This window comes from Cnephaeus nilssonii, assembly GCF_951640355.1.
Source record: "Cnephaeus nilssonii genome assembly, chromosome: 10".
Classification (NCBI taxonomy): Eukaryota; Metazoa; Chordata; class Mammalia; order Chiroptera; family Vespertilionidae; genus Cnephaeus; species Cnephaeus nilssonii.
In genome coordinates this window covers 86,167,389-86,189,836 of record NC_137081.1, presented here as the reverse complement: position 1 = coordinate 86,189,836, position 22,448 = coordinate 86,167,389, and the positions used below count along the sequence as shown (strand labels likewise).

The 22,448-nt window shown below is 52.1% G+C and overlaps 1 protein-coding gene across 1 annotated transcript in view; it reads left to right on the top strand.

Moving 5' to 3' along the window:
* The first annotated feature begins 1,006 nt into the window (after positions 1-1,006).
* TFCP2L1 (transcription factor CP2 like 1) overlaps positions 1,007-22,448 on the top strand; it is a 69,155-nt gene continuing 47,713 nt past the window's right edge. The window contains exons 1-2 of the mRNA XM_079782857.1: positions 1,007-1,139; positions 4,742-4,893. Of these exons, the coding sequence (XP_079638983.1) occupies positions 1,078-1,139; positions 4,742-4,893 (214 nt within the window). The 5' untranslated portion in view covers positions 1,007-1,077. The remainder of the gene's footprint in view (positions 1,140-4,741; positions 4,894-22,448) is intronic.

The following is a 22,448-nucleotide window of genomic DNA, read 5'->3' as shown; positions in this document are numbered from 1 at the left end:
CAGGGTAAGTGTCTTGCAGCTGTGGCGGGAGGGAGGGGAGCTGAGAGAACAGAGAGGGGAGCTGGGGGTTCTGGCCCAGGTCTCCATGCGACTTCATTGCCTTTGATTAACACTCAGGGACAGAACTTGGTGTTATGGCTGTTTGAGCTCCTAACTGATCCCCACTAGGACCCTCTGTCCACACTCCTTCCAGATTGATCTTTCCCAAAGGCAAATCAGATATGCACTTCCTCTGCTTAAGACACCCAGAATATAACCCCAGCTCCTGGCAGGGTCTGCTGGGCCCCCTAGGGTCTGTCCTGCCTGCCTCTCCCACCTCAGGCCCTAAGCTCTCGCTCTGATGCTAAGGGGTCTGCTCTGGGGCCTTGGCGGTCGCTGTTGCCTCTGCCTGGAACCACTTTCCCTCCAGATGCTCATAGAGATGCGTCCTCAGCTCAATGCCACCTCCTCCAGGTGACTGATGACACACCGGACCGTCCCTTTTCTCACATTTATTCAACAAATACCCATGAGCACTTACCACGTCCCAAAGCACCTTTCTAGGCAGCGGAGCTAACGGGGCGAGTGGGAGTCTAGGCCTCGCCTCGTGGAGCTTACATTCTAGGAGGAAATCAACACACAACTAAAAGGAGTTCAGAGTGTGAAGTGCTGAATACACGGGGCGCGTGGGGAGCGGCGGGTGCCTGGATCTTGGCCCTGACTTCGTGCTCAGAGCGGACTCTCCTCCACCGCGGTGCCGCTCCGGGGCCCTGCGCTGAGCGCGGAGGAGGTGCGGGAGGCCGCCGGAGCTCCGGTTGGGGTCACGTGAGCCCCGCCCTCGGGTCCCGCGGCCGCGCCGCCCTCTCCAGTCCGCCGTCGGGGCGTAGGCACCTTCGCTCCCGGGAAGGGCGCGCGGGCGCGGACCAGCCAGGTGCGGGGGCGGGGCCGGGGCCGGGCGGGTCGGCGCGGCCCCGCCCCCCGGGCCGTCCATAAAGGCGCGGGCAGGGCCGGCGCTGCGCCCGGAGCGCGTTCCGGTGACCGAGCGGTGGGCGCGGCTGTGTGGTTCTGCGCCGGCCGGGGCGGCGAGGGGCTCCAGCCATGCTGTTCTGGCACACGCAGCCCGAGCACTACAACCAGCACGGCGCCGGCGGCTACCTGCGGTGAGGCCCGCGGGCGTCGGCGGGCGCTGTGGGCCGGCGGGGCGGGCGGGGCGCGCTGGGACGCGGGATCCCCACGCCGCGCTCCGATCTCCCGCTCTCCGCCCTCGGCGGACTGAGAGACAGCAGCGCGGAGTCCGCGTAGGGACGGACGGACGCCGGCGGGACCCGGCGCGCGGTGTCGGGGGCCCTGCTGGCGGAGCCTGGTGCCCTGGTGCCCGGGAGGGCGCCGCCCCTAACGACCCCCGGGCGTGGGGCGCGTGCCTGCTGGGCTCAGCCAACTCCAGTGCCCTGCCCCGTCTCCTTCCCCCTGGCGTCGGAGGGCTGCCCGCCCGGGGAAGTCCAGTCTCCTGCTCTTTGCCCCTCTCCTCCCGGCCCCTCTCCAGCCTCGAGCCCGCTCCGGCGTCCTTGGTCCGGCCGAGGGGTGAGTGAGTGCGTGGCGCGCGCCGCCCCGCACCTCAGCCTCGCGGGCGCCGGCGGGGGCCGGGGAGGGGCCGGTGGCCCCCTCGCTCCCGGTGGGCTTGCGCACGTCAGCCTGTCGCCCTTGAAGGAAATCTGTCTTCTTTGTTGCTCTCACAGGGAAAAGTCAGCCCTGCCGGTTTGCCAAGTTCTCTCTGTCCCTCGGAAGTAGGACCCCGTTAGCGCCCATCCCGGGGGGACTGTTGGCCGCTCTTGTGCAGCTGGTCGGGGACGAATGGGCAGTCATCTCACTTTCTGAACTTGCCTGCACCAGCTTTCGCCGGTCTGTATTTCCATCCTAGCCACGGTTTATGAAATGTACCCAGTTTAAACCCAAACGGCATTTGGAGCGGGTGCAGAGGAAGGGAGCCGTGAGGCCGAGGGAGTCTCAGCCCCTGAAGCCCCGAAGTGAGAGCCACCGGGAGGGTCTTTTTCTTCTTCTTTTTCTCCAAGAAGTTTCCCTCCAGATTCATTTGTGAGTCTGGTTTCTGACAGACATTTGTCCAGAAGTCCTCCTGGTAGACACCCCCCTTCTAGGAGGCGAAGGAAGGACTGAGTTGCTGTGTCCGCTGGTCTTTACTCCTGGCCAGAGGAGCATGGGTCTGGGGTCTGAAGGACCTTGTGGTGTCACCAGAGCGAAGGGCTCTGGGGGCTTGTGCGGCCCCGCGGATGTTAATCCCTGGCGAAGAGTAAGCCTCCATTCACTTACAAAATGTTAACATTTTTTAATTACCGCATGATGCAGCTTCAGGCATAGTTTTGCCTCCGTTAGTTTGTGGCCGTTAAGCATGTGCCATACCTTAAAAATGATTTTGAAGGTGACCTTGAATGGAGGGTGAGTGTATTTAAATCTTCCTGGATACCTAAGATGTCATCCCATTACGGAAGAATTCCCTTTGCATGGGAGGTGCCTCTGCTACTGAGATGGAAATTTGTCTTTGGAGTACTTGAGGTACCTTTTAGGATTTTGGTACGGGGGAGGGGGAAAATTGGGGTGAAAGGAGCTATAAAGCCGTATTGGTTTCTGGGGTCATTTTGGGTCCATGGATAAAGAAGCATTTGGTCCATGCCCCCTTTTAAATTTTTTTGTTAATCTTGAGGATTTTTTTTTTTTTTTGAGAGAATGGAAGGAAGAGAGGAAGGGAGAGAGAGAAACATGGATGTGGGAGAGACACTGATTGGTTGCCTCCTGCATGCGCCCCTGCGGTGGCCAGGGATTGAACCTGCAACCCAGGTAGTGTCCTTGACGGGGAATTGAACCCGTGACCCTTCAGTGCACAGCTGACGCTCTTAATCACTGAGCACATTGGCCATATCCATGCCATTTTTTTTTTCTTTGTTAATCCTCACCCGAGGATATTTTTCCATTGGCTTTTTAAGAGAGAGTGGGAGGGAGGGGAAGAGAAAGAGAAATATCGATGTGAGAGAGACACATCGATAGGTTGCCTCCCACACATGCCCCGACCCCGGCCAGGGATCAAGCCCGCAACCAAGGTATGTGCCCTTGATCGGAATCGAACCTGGGACCCTTCAGTCAGATGGCTGACACTTTGCACTGAGCCAAATCGGCTAGGGCCCTGCCCTTTTTGAAAAAATTTCCCTTCTTGGAAGCTGGGGTTTTCACCTTGTAGAAGTTGACCTCAATGAGGGCCAAGGTGAGGGGTGGTGAATATTCCCTCGTCCCCCCAACTCTAGAGTGAGGGTCTTGTCTTTTTCCTGGGCTTTTCTGTTGTATGTTTGGCTGTCTCCTCACTGCAGAGCGACAGTGGTTTGACTTTACCAGGCAGTGGCCTTGAAGCCTTCTTTGCCTCTTCTGTTTGGTGTTCTTGTGACTTTTACTCCTGGGCAAATAAGGATGCCAGGCTTGAAACGAGTTACTGTTGAGTGATGGTTCTTACCTCTGCACCCTCCCCCCCCCCATTTTTGTGTTTAAAGGCAGCAGCCCATGGATTATTAACTTACGTGGTTTGGGCGAACATGAAATTATGTGATCCCCAGGTGAGCAGGCCTGCGGCTCTTCCTCTGTTCCTAGACACCACTTGGGCCGCCCCGCCGGGAAAGGAGGGGTGCGGGCCCGCGGGCCGCCCTCCAGGTGCTCCAAGCGACTTTTCCTTCTGAGAATTGTTAGACATGGTTGGGTGTGTGCCGGGTTGTGTTTTAGAGACATTCGTTTATTGTGCTGTATGAGGAACAGACTGTACCAGTGACTGCTGTTTATACAGCGCAGCGGGCCCAGGGAATCTGATTCATAGCCCTGCTCACGGGGGGTTATCAAGATAAGGGCGCTGGCACTTTTCTGGCACCTGTTTTTGTGCTGCTCATAATGTGGAGCCTTAAACAAGTCTGCCCACAGGTCATTCATGTTCTCAAGGATTTCTTTTCCATTTGCAAGGGCATTTAAAAATACATCTAGAAACAAGTTCTCCAGGCATAGGCTCATGCGAAGCGGATTTTTTGGGGATATGGCGAGGATTTTGGTTCAGAAGTGGAGGAAAAGAATCGTTGAGCATCTTACCATTTCCTGTTTGGATAAGAAAACCGAATTGAAATCAAGGTCCTTTCTTCTTATTTTGCATTTAGGGTCATTTAGTATGACCCTTAACATAGGGGTTATGGGTCCGCTGTCCTTTTTATTTTTAAAGGGTGGGGGGATGTCTCAGCAGTTTCTGTATTTTCAGAGCCCCAAGGACAGGGTTGTATTATTCTGAGAAGTGGCCAATAAATAGAATAGTTTATTTAAGCAATTAAAATATTTGTTCAGAGTTGTATTCTAAAAGCAAGACTTTATAATGTCTTTCTTATGGGTGGAGACCAAATGGCATCTAAGGTTCACGCCATTGCTGGGAGTCCCATTGCCACAGAGAAGATTTCTGTAATTTGCAGCATTAGGTGACTTTGCATTTTCCCCTCACTAATGACTTGATTGAATAAATCTCCTCCGGGTCATCGAGAGAGAGTAGAGTGATCGCAGGGTGGTTTGCTCTTTCAGAAAGGACTGGCGGTGGGAGGCGCGGGAAGCTGACCCAGCTCTCGGCCGTGTGCTTTGCTGGGCTGCCCGGGACGTGGTCTGCGTCCACGTCTCCCAACGTGGCTGTCATTGCCAACGGGCCCTGCTCCTGACCGGAGGCTCCCTCTCTGTGTTGCAGGGATGTGCTCGCTCTGCCCATCTTCAAGCAGGAGGAGCCCCAGCTGTCCCCCGAGAACGAGGCACGCCTGCCACCCCTGCAGTACGTGCTGTGTGCTGCCACGTCCCCAGCCGTGAAGCTGCACGAAGAGACTCTGACCTACCTCAACCAAGGTGGTGGCTGGGGCCCTGGGCCAGGGCAGACTGGGGGCGGGGCCGACTGCCCGGAGGAGGGGGCTTGACCTAAACCACAGATTTGGGTTTCATTATCTTGTCACAGCAGGAGAGGTGGAGGTTAGGAAGGAGGCTGCGGTATCTGATTGATTCCACTTCCTGCTGTGAGACTTGGTGGAGCCTCTGTTTTTATCTGAACAATGGACACATCAACTCTGTTGTTACTCGGGCCAAATACGGGTAACATTCCCAGTGCAGGCCCTCCACAGGGCAGATGCTTAGCGATCGCAGCCGCTGTTATAATTGCTGTTTACTGTGACCTCGGCCGAGGGCCTTTCCTGGACAGAGGTTAAGCCTGTTGGGTAGGCTGTCTGTCGTGGTCCGGAGCGGCGGCGGCAGCGGCGGGAAGACAGCCCTGAGCTCACGCAGCGTGGGGCTGATTCCACGGGCCAGACGGACCCTCCGTGCCGACAGGAATGGGCTCTGCGGTTCTCTGTACTTGGAGCTGCCTTTTCTTTCTCTCCGAGCCTCCATGTTTCCCTGTGTGAAACGGGAAGTTTAATTCTGTGGCGTTTAAAGAATGGAAGTGTGTGGAGGGCCTGAGAGGACAGTGGCTTCTCTGTAACGTCTGGCTCCCTTTTCGGGACCCGGGATCAGTGTTCTGAGGGTGGCATTTTTGTGGTTTCTCTGTGATTATGTGTATTGTTTACTGCATCCTTCCTGGGTCACCTAAGTGGGTTAATTGCCCCTAGGTTTTACATGGGTAGAGCAGAGGGGCAGGGGGCACAGCGGTTTCTGGGGGTGGCCGGTTGCGGGGGAGCTGTAGGGGCAGGGGAAACAGCGGTTTCTGGGGGTGGCCGGTTCGGGGGAGCTGTAGGGGCAGGGGGCACAGCGGTTTCTGGGGGTAGCCGGTTAGGGGGAGCTGTAGGGCAGGGGGCACAGTTTCTGGGGGTGGCCGGTTAGGGGGAGCTGTAGGGGCAGGGGGCACAGCCGTTTCTGGGGGTGGCCGGTTAGGGGGAGCTGTAGGGCAGGGGGCACAGTTTCTGGGGGTGGCCGGTTCGGGGGAGCTGTAGGGCAGGGGGCACAGTTTCTGGGGGTGGCCGGTTAGGGGGAGCTGTAGGGGCAGGGGGCACAGCCGTTTCTGGGGGTGGCCGGTTAGGGGGAGCTGTAGGGCAGGGGGCACAGTTTCTGGGGGTGGCCGGTTCGGGGGAGCTGTAGGGCAGGGGGCACAGCGGTTTCTGGGGGTCGCCGGTTGCGGGGAGCTATAGGGGCAGGGGACACAGCGGTTTCTGGGGGTGGCCGGTTCGGGGGAGCTGTAGGGGCAGGGGGCACAGTTTCTGGGGGTGGCCGGTTGTGGGGGAGCTGTAGGGGCAGGGGGCACAGTTTCTGGGGGTGGCCGGTTGTGGGGGAGCTTTAGGGGCAGGGGGCACAGTTTCTGGGGGTGGCCGGTTGGGGGGAGCTGTAGGGGCAGGGGACACAGTTTCTGGGGGTGGCCGGTTGTGGGGGAGCTGTAGGGGCCGGGGGCACAGTTTCTGGGGGTGGCCGGTTGGGGGGAGCTGTAGGGGCAGGGGACACAGTTTCTGGGGGTGGCCGGTTGTGGGGGAGCTGTAGGGGCAGGGGGCACAGTTTCTGGGGGTGGCCGGTTGTGGGGGAGCTGTAGGGGCAGGGGGCACAGTTTCTGGGGGTGGCCGGTTGTGGGGGAGCTTTAGGGGCAGGGGACACAGTTTCTGGGGGTGGCCGGTTAGGGGGAGCTTTAGGGGCAGGGGACACAGTTTCTGGGGGTGGCCGGTTAGGGGGAGCTGTAGGGCAGGGGGCACAGTTTCTGGGGGTGGCCGGTTAGGGGGAGCTGTAGGGGCAGGGGGCACAGTTTCTGGGGGTGGCCGGTTAGGGGGAGCTGTAGGGCAGGGGGCACAGGGATGGTGTGCTAGCTGTGCGCCTCAGCAGCCTGCTCCTCTCTGTGGAACTTGGACTCCTCCTTGGGAAGCCAGCCGGGGTGGAAGTCCAACCTGGTCAGCCAGCTCCCTGACTGCTGACCTGGCCGGGGACTAGGCAGGATTAGCAGGTGTCTCCGCGGAAGGACGTGCTTATCCCTGCGGCCTCAGCGAAGCCCCGCCGGGTCAGCAGGGGCGCCTGGCTCAGGCCCTGAGGTTTGTGCTCGTCTGCGAGGCGGTGGCGAGGCCTCGGGGAAGCTCCTCTGCACCTGCACCAGTTTGGGAAGGGCTTCGCCGTGTCCTTTCTCGCTCACAGAAGGTCACAGCTGTGTGCCTTTAGCAGCTGCTTCACCGTCTGGCCTGGATGTAGCAAGAAGAAATCGAGGGAGTTTACAGAGCATTGCGCTCCGAGGCGGTTCTCATTCGTGGCCCTTTCTGTGGTGCTGAGGAGTGAGTGGGCTGAGGCCCTGCACAGCACACCGGCCTCCTGCTTCCCCCACCTCCTCTCCACTCCCTCCCGCCTTTAATCAGTCAACTTTGGACAGTCAACATACCAGGATTTTTAAGAGTTTACCCTTTGCTCAACAAGGATAAGGTAAAGGAGAGGGAAGAAGAGTTGTCCCATGCTCTTACCATTCTGTGTTAATTTGAAACTAGTGTGTTTACTTTGGCTTTTTTAAGCAGCATTTTCCTGATTAAAATAATACATGTTCATTAATTTTTTGGGGATGATTTAGAAAAGTAGAAGGAGGAAAATTGAAAGAAAAATAAAATAAAAATCTCTAATCGTACTTGAGAACCACTGCTAACCTCGTTTCTACATATTCATACGTACATCTTTGACAGTGATGATCCTGCTACAGACATGGGTCCCCTGTTTTCGTAGTTTACTCCATTTGTGAGCTTCGTTTCCTGTTTTAAAATCCTTACCCGAGGGTATGTTTTCATTGATCTGAGAGAGAGACATCGCCTATCGCCTCCCATATGTGGCCAGACCAGGCGTCGAACCCTCAACCTGGGATGTGCCCTGACCTGCAGCCCTTTGGCGCATGGGGTGATGCTCCAGCAGCCGAGTCACCCTGCAGGGCTGTTCGTGGAATTTCTCATGTCGTCAGACGTGCTGTGAGAACTTAAGTTTTTGTGCTGGCTGCACAGCACTGTATTTTACGGTTGTTATCCAGTTTCACAATAGGACACAGTTTTCAGTTGTCTTTGTGTGAAATGTTGATTATTTATTTACTTCTGGACACAGACTTTAGAAGTAGGATTAGGGTTACCGAATCCGAGGGTCTGAGTAAGGCTTTTGACACATTTACCATGTGCACTGGGCCTCTAGTAGTATTTAGTAAAAGCAAGAAACAATTTTATAAAGTATATGACCTCATAAATGTGAAAAAATACAGAAAGAAGAGTAATTATCTGTATCTGTAAATCAAAATGTCATTTCAACCATTGTCAACCGGTGTCCTGACCTCTGCAGGGCGACTGCAGGGCGACTGCACTACTAGAGGCCCAGTGCCTTCTCAGGAGACGGTACCCATCTCCACGCGGTGCATTTCCCTGTCTCCCAGGACTGGGCATCGTCATTTTTCACCTGATTAGTGAAACATAGCATTTAATGTTACACTAGCATTTCTGTCATTGCTAATAGGATTGGATATGTGATCTTTTTTATTTCTCCATCAGTTTTGTTCTGTCCTTTGCACTTTTTCCTATCAGGTTGTTATATCTTAGGGATTGTAAGACACACCATATATGAAGTCTATCAACCTTCTAGCTGCTGTACATTGCAAACGTTTTCCCTGTTGGTTGCTGGCTATTGAATTATTTTCTTGTATGATAACTATATTTATAGTGTGGGATATATGTCATGGTTTCTTAATTTTCTGTGTAGAAATTTATTTTAAAGGTCTATTTTCAACTTTTTGTCTTTTTAAATGGTTTTTATTTTTATGCTTAGAATGCCTGCTCACCCCAAATCAGTTTAGTAGTTTTATAAATTTTATTTAATGGTTTTTCAATTTTAACCTTGCAATTTTTTTGGAAACTTAATAATTTTTCATTTGATGATACTTTGAATTATCCTAATATATAAAAAGCCAGGGCCCGTCACGACCTAAACGACCAGATGGATGACCGAACAGCAGGCTGCGTGGGCTGACCAGGCTTGCAGGGGGGCAGTTGGGGGTGGCCAGGCCAGCAGGCGGAGCAGTTGGGGCGACCAGGCTGGTGGGGGGGCAGTAAGGGGCAACCAGGCCGGCAGGGGGGACAGTTGGGGGTGACCAGGCTGGCCAGGGGGCAGTTAGGGGCAATCAGGCCAGCAGGCAGAGGTGGTTAGGGGTGATCAGGATGGCAGGGGGGGCAGTTAGAGGCAATCAGGCAGGTGAGCAGTTATGAGCCAGTGGTCCCAGATTGTGCGAGGGATGTCCAAATGCCGGTTTAGGCCCGATCCCTGGTATCGGGCCTAAACCGGCATTTGGACATCCCTTGAGGGGTCCCGGATTGGAGAGGGTGAAGGCTGGGCTGAGGGAATTTCGTGCACTGGGCCTCTAATCTATAATAATAAAAGTGTAATATGCTAATTAGACCGGACGTCCTTCGGACGACCTTCCAGATGAAGCTGGGGCTGCGAGGGAAGCCCAGGTCCCGGGTGCCGGTGGCTGGAGGGAAGCCTGGGTCCCAGATGTCAGAGGGAAGCCGGTGCCAGCAGATGGGGGAAGGAAGGCCTACTCTTGCATGAATTTCATGCATCGGGCCTTTAGTCTATAATAATAAAAGCGTAATATGCTAATTAGACCGGACGAACCCAGGGCTGTGAGGGAAGCCCAGGTCCCGGGTAACTGCCGGCGGCCGGAGGGAAACCTGGGTCCTGGGTGCCAGCAGCCGGAGGGAAGCCCAGGTCCCGGGTGCCAGAGGGAAGCCAATGTTGGCAGCTGGGGGAAGGAAGGCCTACTCTTGAATTATCCTATATAATAAAAGGCTAATATGCAAATCGAACAAATGGCGAAACGACCGGTCGCTATGATGCACGCTGACCATCGGGGGGCAGACGCTCAATGCAGGAGCTGCCCCCTAGCGGTCAGTACCCTCCCACACGGGGAGCGCCGCTCAGCCAGAAGCTGGGCTCACGGCTGGCGAGTGCAGCGGCAGTGTCGGGAGCCTCTCCTGCCTCCGAGGCAGCACAAAGGACCCCTCGGGGGATGTCTGCCTTAGGCCAGCAGGTCTATTTTCAACTTTTTGAAAGGGGGATGTCTGCCTGCTGGCTTAAGGCAGACATCCCCTGAGAGGTCCTGGACTGCGAGAGGGCGCAGGCCGGGCTGAGGGACTCCCCACTAGTGTATGAATGTCGTGCACCTGGCCTCTAGTTACTACATGAAATATATGTTTTTTTCCAACTTTACCAGTGAGATTTATAATGTTATGCTGCATTTGGAATTTATAATGTGACATAAAGGTCTAAGTTTGTTTATTTTTCTAAATAGATAAGCTATTTGTTATTACCTATTTTATCCTTTACTTACTGGTTTAAAATGCCACTTTTGAAACATTTAGAAAACCATACTCTAAAGTATTAGTCTAGAAAAAAAACCCTTGTATAGGTATTTGTCCTATACCCTGAGGTTAATTGATTCTCACCCCATTTCTCATTGAACTATTTATTGTAGCTTGAAATAAATACTTCCCTATTTGGGACTAGAAGTTCCTTTCAAAAATTTTCTTAACCATTCTCAATTATTCTTATAGATGGATTTTACAGCCATTACTCTTCTTTCTGTACTATTTTTTAACATTTATGAGGTCATATACTTTATAAAATTGTTTCTTGCTTTTATTAAATACTACTAGAGGCCCAGTGCATGAAATTCATGCACGGAGGCCGGGGGCGGGGGGAGGGGGGCGGTGTCCTTCAGCCCAGCCTGCGCCTTCTTGCAATCCGGACCCCTGGTAGGGTCCCTAGGCCTGGACAGCGATCAGGGCCTATTGGGGCTTTCCTTCCCCCGGCTGCTGGCAGCTGGTCCCGCCCCCGCCACTGCCACTGCCTGCCATCTGTGCGGCGCTGCCCCCCCTCCCCCCACCATCGATCGCCTCCCTCTGTGGGCGACAGGTGTGGGGTGCAATCGCTTGGCTGGCCTGGGCCTCCCTTTGCGGGGCGATTGCTGGCTGGCCCCGTTCACCCGCCACAGCGTTGCTGGCTGGTGGCCTGGGCCTCCCTCTGTGGGGTGGTTGATCATGGGGCCCCCAGATCGATCGCCATGCAGAGGGAGGCCCAGCCCATGTGCCGCAGCGCCGCCAGCTGGGTAGCCTGGGCCTCCCTCTGCAGGGCAATTATGGAGTGATGGCGGGGCTCCCCGACCAATTGCATCGCACCCGCCTTGGCTGGCCTGCCGCCAGTGCGTGTCATAGCGTGGTCGTCTGGAAGGTTCTGCTGTTCGGTCCTTTGGTCCAGTGCATGATTGAATCATGCACGTGTAGGGTCCCCTACACGCTTTTGCTTTCGATCGCGGGGGAGCTGGGTGCCTGTCCGCTGGTGCACCAGGCCTTTCGGAAGCCTCCGGCTCGGCGGAGGCTTCCAAAAGGCCTGGTGCCAGAGCAGACAGGCACCCAGCTCCCCCGCTTTTGATGGTCCGCGGCAGGACGTGAGCTCGCTGCCCCAGGGGCCCCTTCTGTTCCGCAGCACAGCCATGGCGCAGACGCTGAGCTCGCGCCGCCGCTGGCGACGCGAGCTCAGCGTCCCACCGGCCCAATCGGCTACCCTGGCCACCCCAAGTCCCGCCCCCTGCGCCTCCCGCTGGCCCAATCGTGGGCATAGCGGAGTGATGGTAATTTACATATTACCCTTTTATTAGGTAGGATTATTATAGATTCTTGTACTAACATTTTCTACCATTATCACAGCCTCTTAAACATCGTTTACTATGTCTGTATGTTATTTTACTATTTCCTTGTATTTTTTATGACAGTATATTGTCATGACTGCTGGGTGAAAATATACAGTGTGATTATTTTAGTACCTGTCTCCCATAGTAGAACGAAGCTCTGTGAGGGCTTTTTAACATTATATCCCCAGCATTAAGCTTGATAGTAGGTGCTCTATGCTTATTCACAAAATTAGAAATTAGGCATGATTTATTCCATTTTATTTCTCTCTCCTTTTGTTGCTATTCTCATTATGCTGTACTGGACATCTTTTTCAACATACCTTATTCAAAGTAGCCTATACATCTATGTCATGCAACACAGGCATTGATTCCATTAAACGATAGTTTTAACACAGCTTTTCCGGTTAATTGGGAAGTTTGCTATGAGGATTAATGTTTCCTGCATTGGCTCTATGATGCTGCCCTCTTTCCAGGAGGCCAGCCCATGCCATCTTCTTTGTAATGTCTGGTGTTCTCTGGAAACATGGAAAGGGTGCTGTATCTGTAAATCAAAATGTCATTTCAACCGTTGTCAACCAGTGCCCTGACCTCGCGTGGCTTGGGCAAGGCGTATTGGATTTCACATTGCCAGGCCTGGCGGCTAATTTTGGAGATGGTGAAATGGTTTGAAAAACAAATATGTCCTGAAATGGAATCCTGAGGAAAAGGGGTGGACAGCTGTTGAATGTGGGTCTAAAAACTTCCAGATCAGTTTCTGCCAGTGGCCAAAGGTCACAGTGGACAGATCTTTCCCAAAGGCAGGCTGGAACCTGAGGGAAGGGATGAAGTGGGTGGTGAGGGCGGGGTCACAGAAAACAAAGGAAAGAGAACCCCAGGCAATCTGTGTAGTACATTCTGGCTTTGAGATAAGACACAACTTTGCAAAATGGCTTGTTATGGAGAAAGCTTATGTATTTCCTACACTTGAATCCTAACATAATCATGAATTTTTGTAGGATTCTTACTTTCATTTCTTCACGGAAGAAGACTTCCTGTTCATTGGGAGGAGTGGTTGGTTCCGTGAGAAGAGAGAAAGCCATGTGCAAAGGCAGGAATAGGTTGGAGTGGTGGTGGTGCAGCTAAGCACACCGTCTGTCCAGAGAATCCCAAGTAGTTCAGGATAACTAGGGTTTAGAACACAAGGAGGAGTGTGAATGATGTGGATGGGGAGGTAGACCAGATGGCCAAGATCTCCAACTGCGTTGCTGAGGCTGGGCCATTGGGCAGCCACTTTGGCAAGTCAGTCTCTCAGTTTCCCCCCTTCCTCATCTGTAAAACAGAGGAGAGAAAATTCCTGCAAAGTAGGAGCTACTATGTGTATAAAATGAGTAAATACACGTAGGACACTGGAAAGGTGTAGGGTGCATAGTAAGCGTTCACATTAAAGTGGACACGTGGTCACCCCAGTCCTATTCTGGAAGTTAACAAGGTCATCAAATTGGGGCTTGGAAAGGGCTGGTCCTAGAACTCTCGGGCAGATTATAGGCAGGAAGGCCGCTGAGCTTTCCCATTTGCTCTTCATTCACTACGACCAGACGACAGACGTAAACTGGAGGAGACATCCTGTGCAGGGTGTTAAAACACCATCTTTAAAACTGTGATTACAGAGCAGTGACTCCTAAACCACGTGAGCTTCTGTGTCAAGGATTCCTTTAGTCGGCACCTCGGCTTTATGCGGGGACCACACGCCTTTAAGGGGACACTTTGTTTAGCACTTTAGAATTTACAAAACACTTTTTAATTTTTCACTTCAGTTATCCTCCCAAATGTGCTACGGATTCCCGTGTTACAGACGGCAGGCTGCGAGAGGTGCAGTCAGGTTCCCCTCCTCAGGGTCCCCTTCCGCTCACACCCCGCAAGCCTGGGAGAGGCTAAGCATGATGTGGCAGTTCTGGAAGGAGAGGCACCCCACTGTTTTTAGGGCTCCAATGGGCCGGACCCTGGGTTGGGCACTTCCCTGGGGGGTGCAGCTCTGAGGCTTGTGGAAGAAACTTGGCGGGCGGGGAGAGGACCGGAAGGAGTGGAGGGGTAGGAAGTGCCTCCTTGAAGAAAAACATAATCAGTTGCTCCTACCCACTCCACCCTCGGTCTCTCCACCACAGTGACTGGAGGAGTGGCCAGGCCGTCTTCCCCGCTTAGAACCCAGACAGAATGGCAGCTTTTTTTTTTTTTTTTATCAGCTTCTGCTCTGAGGAAATCACTTAATCTCTAGGAGTTTTCATTTATCTGGAATTGGGACAATTTCATTTTATGTGTTGCCTTGAGAATTAAGTGAATAATGAATGTCTGGCAAATAATAAGCACATAGTTATATTTTTTCTCCTCCCCAATTACACCAGGGACTTTGGATTTAAGGAATGAGGCAAGGGATGAGTTACTTTATCCTTTCTCCATAGCTGAAGTTTTCTCTCCAGATTAATTTTTACCCTGAAGTTTGGGATATAAACTGAGTAAACTAAGTGACCCTTAAACACATTACCTTTTTAAAAATGCTTTCTCCCTTATTGTTTTTTCCCCCAAAGTATAAAAGTAGAACATACTTACTGTAAAACGGAATAGCCTAATGTCGGGGTGATATCCAGCATCTAGAAGGTTCAGGAATCTGGAGAAGGCACTGCGTGTAAATTAATAAAGAGAATATAAATATAATTTAAATTTGTAATCCATGGGGGAGCCAGAGGAAGCTTATAGTAGCTAAGTTCTCCCTATCTCCGGACCCAGGGCTCTCTTTATTCCCACATTTTGCCCTATAGCAAAGTAGATATACATACCAAAGATAAGTTTGGTATACAGTAGGCATTGTCAGGTTGGGGAACTGCCTACAGCTGTTCAGCTGTTTGGCCAGCAGGAGGCAATAACATGTAGATTAAAATGCCCTCTGCTGTCTGGTAACAGGCAATAATATATGCAGATCTTCAGGTTTGGGGAAATGCTTTCGGCCATTCCGCAGGCAATAACATGTATTCAGCCCTGCTGAATATAGAAGCCCATCAACCTTTTGAGGACTTCTTGCATTTATTATGACATGCTGGAATTAGCCTCCAGCAATAGCCAAATAGTACATAAACTTATACCCCAGAAAGCTTCTTGTAACCTCACTTGCAAGATTTTTCTTAGTCATACATTAACCCATGGATGTCTAATTGTATAGGCATACATTAACTACATATATCTAATTTTATATAGACACTCATACACAGATACTTGTAGAAATGCGTGTGCCTCTTTTTAAGAGAAATGGGGTCATATTATATACTAGAGGCCTGGTGCACGAAATTCATGCATGGGAGGGGGGCCTAAACCGGCAGTCGGACATCCCTCTCACAATCCGGGACTGCTGGCTCCTAACTGCCCACCTGCCTGCCTGCCTGATTGCCCCTAACTGCCCCCCCTGCCAGCCTGATCACCCCTAACTGCCTCTGCCTGCTAGCCTGATCACCCCTAACTGCCCCACCCCCTGCCCACCAGCCAGGTTGCCCCACGCAGCCTGCTTTTCAGTCATTTGTTCGCCCCTCACTAACCCCCCTGCCAGCCTGGTTGCCCCACGCAGCCTGCCGTTCACTTGTTTGGTCATCCCTCACTAACCCCCCTGCCGGCCTTGTCGCCCCACGCAGCCTGCTGTTTGGTCGTTACTGTGACGGAGTCACGGACAATTTGCATATTCCTCTATTATTATTATAGACTAGAGGCCCGGTGCACGAAATTCGTGCACAACAGGGGGATCCCCTCAGTGCAGCCTTCACCCTCTCCAACCCTGGACCCCTTGGGGGATGTCCAACTGCCAGTTTAATCCTGATCCTGAGGACATCCCTCTCAAAATCTGGGACCACTGGCTCCTAACTGCTCAACTGCCTGCCTACCTGATTGCCCTAACTGCCCCCCCCCTGCTGGCCTGGTCACCTGAAACTGCCCTCCCCTGACGGCATGGTCACCCCCCACTGTCTCCCCCCCCCCCCCGGTCACCTCTCACTGCCCCTTCTGCTGGCCTGGTCACCCCTCACTGCTGCCCCCCCCCGCCCCGCCGGCCTGGTCGCTCCCAACTGCCCCCCCCTGTGGACCTGGTTGCCCCACACAGCCTGCTGCTCAGTCGTTTGGTCGTCCCTCACTCACCCCCCTGTCTGCCTGGTTGCCCCACACAGCCTGTTCAGTCGTTCCTTCAGTTTTTTCAGATGCGACGGTCGCTTAGCCTTTTATATATATATATATAATTATTATTATTATTATAGATACTATTTAGCAACTTGCTTTTTTTTTGTCCAACAAAATACCCTCCATCTTTCCACGTGGGTGCATTACAAAAACAAGCCAAAGCCGATCCTTGCTGGTCACGTTAGGAGCTGTGGCCTGGCTGCTGCATCACTGGTCCTCCCGAGGAGCGGCAGCTTGTTTCCACTCTTTCATAACCACGCCTAACACTCCAGTGAGCATCTTTGTGCCCACATCTTTGCACTTAAGCAAGAGTGAAACATCTAGAGTTAGAATTGCCAGCACAACATTTTGGTAGATGCTGCCATATTGCCCTGTAAAAATATTGTACTGATTTGTGCTTTTATGAAGAATAACTATCTGAATAATTGTTTATTTCCTTTTCCCTTATTATCTATTCCCCATCTCTACCATGCCTGGAATATAAACTTTTTTTTTAATCCCCCCTCCAGGATATGCTTTTTAATTGATTTTTAGAAAGAAAGGGGTAGGGGGAGAGAAACATCAATTGGTTGCCTCCTGTACATACCTTGACTCACGATCTAACCTGCAAACCTTTTGGTGTACAGGATGTTGCTCTAAACAATGAGCAACCCAGCCAGGGCTGGAATATAACTTCTTGAAGGCAGATACTTTGAGTATCTTGTTCACTGCTAGTCCTACCACATATGTAACTTTTTTGAATGAGTGAAGAATGTCTATTTTTCTATACTTTTGCCAACACTCTTTAACCTTTGTTCATTAGTGGGGAAAATATAAAGTATTCCTTTTTTGATAGTTTATTTCCTCAATTTTGTTGAATATATTTCATGTTATATTTGGTGATTCCTATTCCTTTTACCTTCCATGTGATTTACCTATTTTTCAGATGGGATTTTCATCCTGTTCTTATTTATTTATAAGAGTTCTTTGCATGTTTGTGCTAATGTGTTAGAAATATGTTTCCACATTTTCTTGTTTGTTTGCTTGCTCTTTTACATAATAAACATTTTTATAAATTTTCATGTGATCAGGTTTATTGGATTTTTACCTTAAAATTTTTTGTGTTACATGTCCCATTTAGGAAAGCCTTCTTCACTTTAAGATTTTAATAATATTCACCTGTTTATTAAAGATTTTTCTTCTTAAGTCTTTAATACTGTGACATTCGTTTTGGTGTGTAAGGAATGAGGTAGGAACCCATCTCCATTGCTTTATACATGGTCCATAATAATTTACTGATTGGAGAGCCTTCATGTAGCATAATCCTATGCAGCCATAGAAGCTCGAGGCCGATCCTTTCGGGCCAGCGTGGGCTGTGAAGTTTTAAGAAGTCTTTCTCCCTGTTGGTGACACTGACTTGGAAGACAGTATTAATCTTCTTTCTTAGAGACTGGGTGGGGGTCAGAGGCAGGAATTGTGGATTTGGATACGCCCAGGCTCCATTCCGGCGCGCTGTTCTCTCCCAAGTCCCTGGACCGGCAACCTGTGTGTTTGTGAAACAGACACAACACCCACCTGAGGCCTTGTCTTGAGAATTAAGTGAGACGTTGTGTTGTTTGGTTTGTTTGTGCCATGCAAGGGTATTTTATTTTTGCGACATAAAATCTAGAATTGTTTACTCAGTAAAGAATTTTCTAAACCACCTCACAGAGGCTCGATAAAAGGAAAGCAAAGTAAGGGACCGATACTTTCCCTGGTGCCAGGCCCTAATTAATCTGCGAGTTAATAAACTAATGAAAATGCTGACAGTGCAGCTGGGCTGCGGTGCCATTGATTGGGTTTCTTGGTTTCTTTTTTCTTTCTTTTTTTTAAAAATATATTTTATTGATTTTTTACAGAGAGGAAGGGAGAGGGATAGAGAGCTAGAAACATCGATGAGAGAGAAACATCGACCAGCTGCCTCCTGCACACCCCCCACCGGGGATGTGCCCGCAACCAATGTACATGCCCTTGACCGGAATCGAACCTGGGACCTTTCAGTCCGAAGACCGATGCTCTATCCACTGAGCCAAACCGGTTTCAGCAGTTTCTTGGTTTCTTTGTTGTGTTTTAAAACCAATCAGCATTTACTGACATAAATCTGAGGTGACTTGTACACACTGCTCATTACAGCTCAGAGAATGTAGAAATGAGTCTCAGTGTTTCAAAGGTCTCTTCCTGGTCACGTCAGATTTCAATTATGTTTTAACTAGAGGCCCGGTGCACGAAATTTGTGCATGGAGGGGGGGTGTCCTTCAGCTCAGCCAGCACCCTCTCCAATCTGGGACCCCTCTCACAATCCAGGACTGCTGGCTCCCAACTGCTCGCCTGCCTGCCTTCCTGATTGCCCGAAATTGCTTCTGTCTGCCAGCCTGATCACCCCCTAACCACTCCCATGCCAGCTTGATTGATGTCTAACTGCTCCCCTGCCAGCCTGTTTGCCCCCAACTTCCCTCCTCTGCCAGCCTGGTCACCCCTAACTGCCATCCCCTGCAGGGTTGATTGCCTCCAACTGCCCTCCCTTGCAGGCCTGGTGCCTCCCAACTGCCCTCCCCTGCTGGCCATCTTGTGGTGGCAATCTTGTGTCCACATGGGGGCAGGATTTTTGACCACATAGGGGCAGCTATCTTGATCTTGTGTGTTGGAGTGATGGTCAATCTGCATATTATTCTTTTATTAGATAGGATAGAGGCCTGGTGCACGGGTGGGGACCAGCTGGTTTTCCCTGAAGGGTGTCCTGGATCAGGGTGGGGGTTCCCTTGGGGTGTGGAGAGGCCTGGGCAAGGGGCCTGTGGTGGTTTGCAGGCCGGCCACGCCCCTGGTGACCCAAGCAGAGGCCCTGGTATCTGGAATTTATTTACTTTCTACAATTGAAACTTTGTAGCCTAGAGCGGAGCCAAGCCTCCTGCTAATCTGTGGCTGTTGCCATTTCTATAATTGAAACTTTGTATCCTTGAGTGGAGGCCTGGGCCCGCCAGAGTGTGTGGAAAGCTTGGCTTCTTCTGTTGCCAAGGAAACCCAATGGTAGCCATCTTGGCTGGGGTTAATTTGCATACTTGCCCTGATTGGCTGGTGGGCGTGGCTAGTGTAGCAGAGCGATGGTTAATTTGCATATTACCTTTTTATTAGAGAGGATAGTAGACCAATTAATTCAGCTAAAATACAATACTTACAATTCCAGATGGTACAGTGAACTGGGAATGATATGGTCTTAAGAATTATGTTAAAACCACCTATGTTCTGGAAATAGTTTGTTAAAAATCACAATTATTGAAACTTGTTTATCTGATGCCCCGTGGCCATCATTCAGTCCTCTTCTCTAACGGAAAGAGGTGCTTTGGTCATTGTAGCGCAGTGTCCGTCAGGGTCCTCCTCGCACTCTATCCCTGCCCTCCTGCTCCCCGGGGGGTGAAGTGTTCGAGCACTTCTCTTCCGTGGCTCCTCTCCTCTCCGCTCCTGTCCTAGGGCAGCCAGCTGTGGCTTTCCCGAAGCCGACGGTCGGTCGTCAAACCACCCGCCGTTTCCATCGGATGTCGTTCAGCGTTCTTCTGAGATGTCTTTCAGATGTGTTTGACCTCCTTGGGACTAAAAGGATTTTGATGCCTTGAGTGTCCAGGTCTGTCCTTCCAGACGAGCCGTCATTGTTCCATGAAATGACATTTTAGAGGAGGCCCTGCTCGCATCTTTACTAAGTGCTGCCCACACAGAGTTTGTAATGACCGAGGCGTGGCCCCACTGTTGGGGCTCGGGCTTTGATGGCTTCTGTAGTGCATCCCGTCTGCTCACCGACGTTACAGACTTCAATCTGGGCAGACACTCTTTTAAGCTCGCTCACTGTTCTGCAAAGTACCTGGGCTTTTTACTGTTAAAATAATCAAAATTATTTTAACAGCGCCCTCCAAAATTTCAGGGAAACTCAGGCAGACTCGAGCCTGTGCTATAATTTAGACAGCCTCGTGGGAGCGCTGTTCGGGCGTGTCTGTGGCTGTCACGTTGCCCTCCTGCTTCCAGGTGGCATGTGGCGCTGTCTCTTGGGTGCAGCTGGCAGCCTGGAACCTTGTGAGTGCCCTGCCCCTAAACCAGCAAGTTCCTGGCGCCCAGCACAGGCCATCAGTGGGGCTGGAGGACCGGTACCAGGTTTAACCGACTTTGCTTTGGTCGCTGCACAAATAGAAAGGGTTATCATTTGTATGGTTCGTTGTAGAAAGACAGTTTTTAATGCAGGTGTATCCGTGGGTCTTAATAAAGGTTATTTCTCTTCGGCAGTTAAGTTTGGCTATTTTCTTGGGTGCTCGGAGGGGAGGGGAGCAGCAAGAAGGTTAAGGTAGGAAGAACCACTTGACTCTGTGTAAGTGGATCTGCGTCTGGTGAATTGTGGTAGAAATACTGCTTAGAAGCACGTGTGCAGATCAGCTGCTCTGAGTGAGGAAGTGGCTACTTTAACACATTTTGTAAGGGGGTAAGTAGCCATTCTGCACAAGCAGATACTGTGATGGTTACAACCTCTTCATTTCCTGAGAGAAGAGGCAGCCCGGTGAGGATGGGAGGCTCCGGGGTCCGTCGGCCTGCTGAGGCAGGGCCAGGCCTGAGCCCAGCTGGGCGCAGCTTTGGAGTCTGTAGCGGCCACAGGGAGAAGGACGGTGCTTCCTGCGTTGGCTCTGAGAGCTGCACATCCACATAAATGTGTCCCGCGAAGGGCGGGCTGTGCCTGCCTCCGCTCAGCACCACCTGCGGCCTGCATCGGCGCTCCTCCTTCTCCCTGCCCAGGAGCACTCCCGGGTGGGTGAGCCTCGTTTTACGTGTTCATTCTTCAGGCGATGGACATCTGGGTGTCCGCTCTCCGGCCATTATGAAGATGTTGCTGTGAGCATTATGCACTGGTTTCTGTGTGACCCGGGGCTTTCATTTCTCTTGTGTATACCCCAGGAGTGCAATCTCTGGGTCACATGGTCACTCTGTCTAATGTTTTGGGGAGCTCCCAGACTGTTTTCTGAAGTGGCTGCAGCACTTTGCACCCCATCGGTGTATGGGGTTCCCGATTGTCCATATCCAGCACTGGGTATTGTCCGTCTTCTGACGGAGGGAGGACGAGTGACGAAGACCTCTTCTGCTGGCAGCACACAGAGCTGGGGCCTCCAGGCGGGGTGCAGCGGGCCTCAGGAGCAAACCGGAGCCAGAGGCTCAGATGCCGGGAGGATTCTCAGACCCGCTTCTCTGCTCCTTGCTGGGGATCACCTTCTGCTCTTTCTTCCCACCAGCTCCCCCGCCTCAGTGGCCAGAGAGCCGACAGCCAGGCCATCAATAGCGCTCAACACCTGGAGGGCCTGGCCCTCGCTTCCCCGCTCCCCACTCCACACTCCCGGGGAGGGGCTGCTGGCCTGGCTCGGTGGCTGCTCACCGGGAGCCAGCGTGGCCCGAAGCCGGCCCTGTGTCAGCATGGCTGCGCCCGCCCTCCCCTTCTCCTCTCTGGAAGCAGGGCTGGTGGTGGAGCCGTTCCCTGAGGTGGCCATCGGCGTCCGTGCTCCTGGGAGGCCTGGGGGCGGGGGTGCGGAGGCTGTGGTTGTCTCATTGCCTTTTTCTTCTGTGGCCCTGTTGCTCATTGACCTGTGAGAACCATTGCATTAGGTGGAACTGTAATTCAAAATGGGCCGGTCAGCGGTTTCATAGGCTTTAGTACAGCAATGTAGCTGGGTACAAGTACAACCTGAAAAATTAGTGGATTTCCTGTGAACCAGCAACAACCACATATAAAATAAAACAGGAAAAGGACATACCATTCACAGTACCAACAGCAAATCAGTTTTTAAAATGCTGACCCACTCAGCGGTCCGAGGCCCCTGATCCGGAATCCCGGCAGTGCGCCTGAGCTCTGAGCTCGCCACCTGCTGGGCCCCCCACGGTTACTCTCCACAGTCCTGGGTGCGGCTTGGGAACATGGGGCATTTGGGCGAAGAAAAAGAGAATAATTTTTGACTGAAAGAAAAGTGTCAAATAGTACCAGGGCCCTGGCAGGATGTGCTTGGCGGTTAGAGCAGGCGTCCTCAAACGACGGCCTGCAGGCCACATGCGGCCCGCCGAGGACATTTATCCGGCCCGCCGGATGTTTTTGCCGTTGTGTTTTTTTACTTCAAAATAAGATATGTGCAGTGTGCATAGGAATTTGTTCATAGTTTTTTTTTTTTTTTTTTAAACTATAGTCCGGCCCTCCAACGGTCTGAGGGACAGTGGGTCTGAGTTAGGGGACAAAGGACCATGGTGAGAGAAAACCAAATCTCTGCATGAGCTCAGGGCTGGACAGTGAACTGGCCCCCTGTTTAAAAAGTTTGAGGACCCCTGGGTTAGAGAGTCGGCCTGCACACTGCACTGCAAGGTCGCTGGTTCAATGCCAGTCAAGGGCACATACCTGGGTTTCAGGTTCAGACCCCAGCCCCTGTCGGGCGCGTGTGGGAGAAAACCAATCGATGTGTTTCTCTCACATTGATGTTTCTCTCTCTCTCCCTTCCACTCTCTCTCTTCTAAAAAAATAGTACTACAGGCA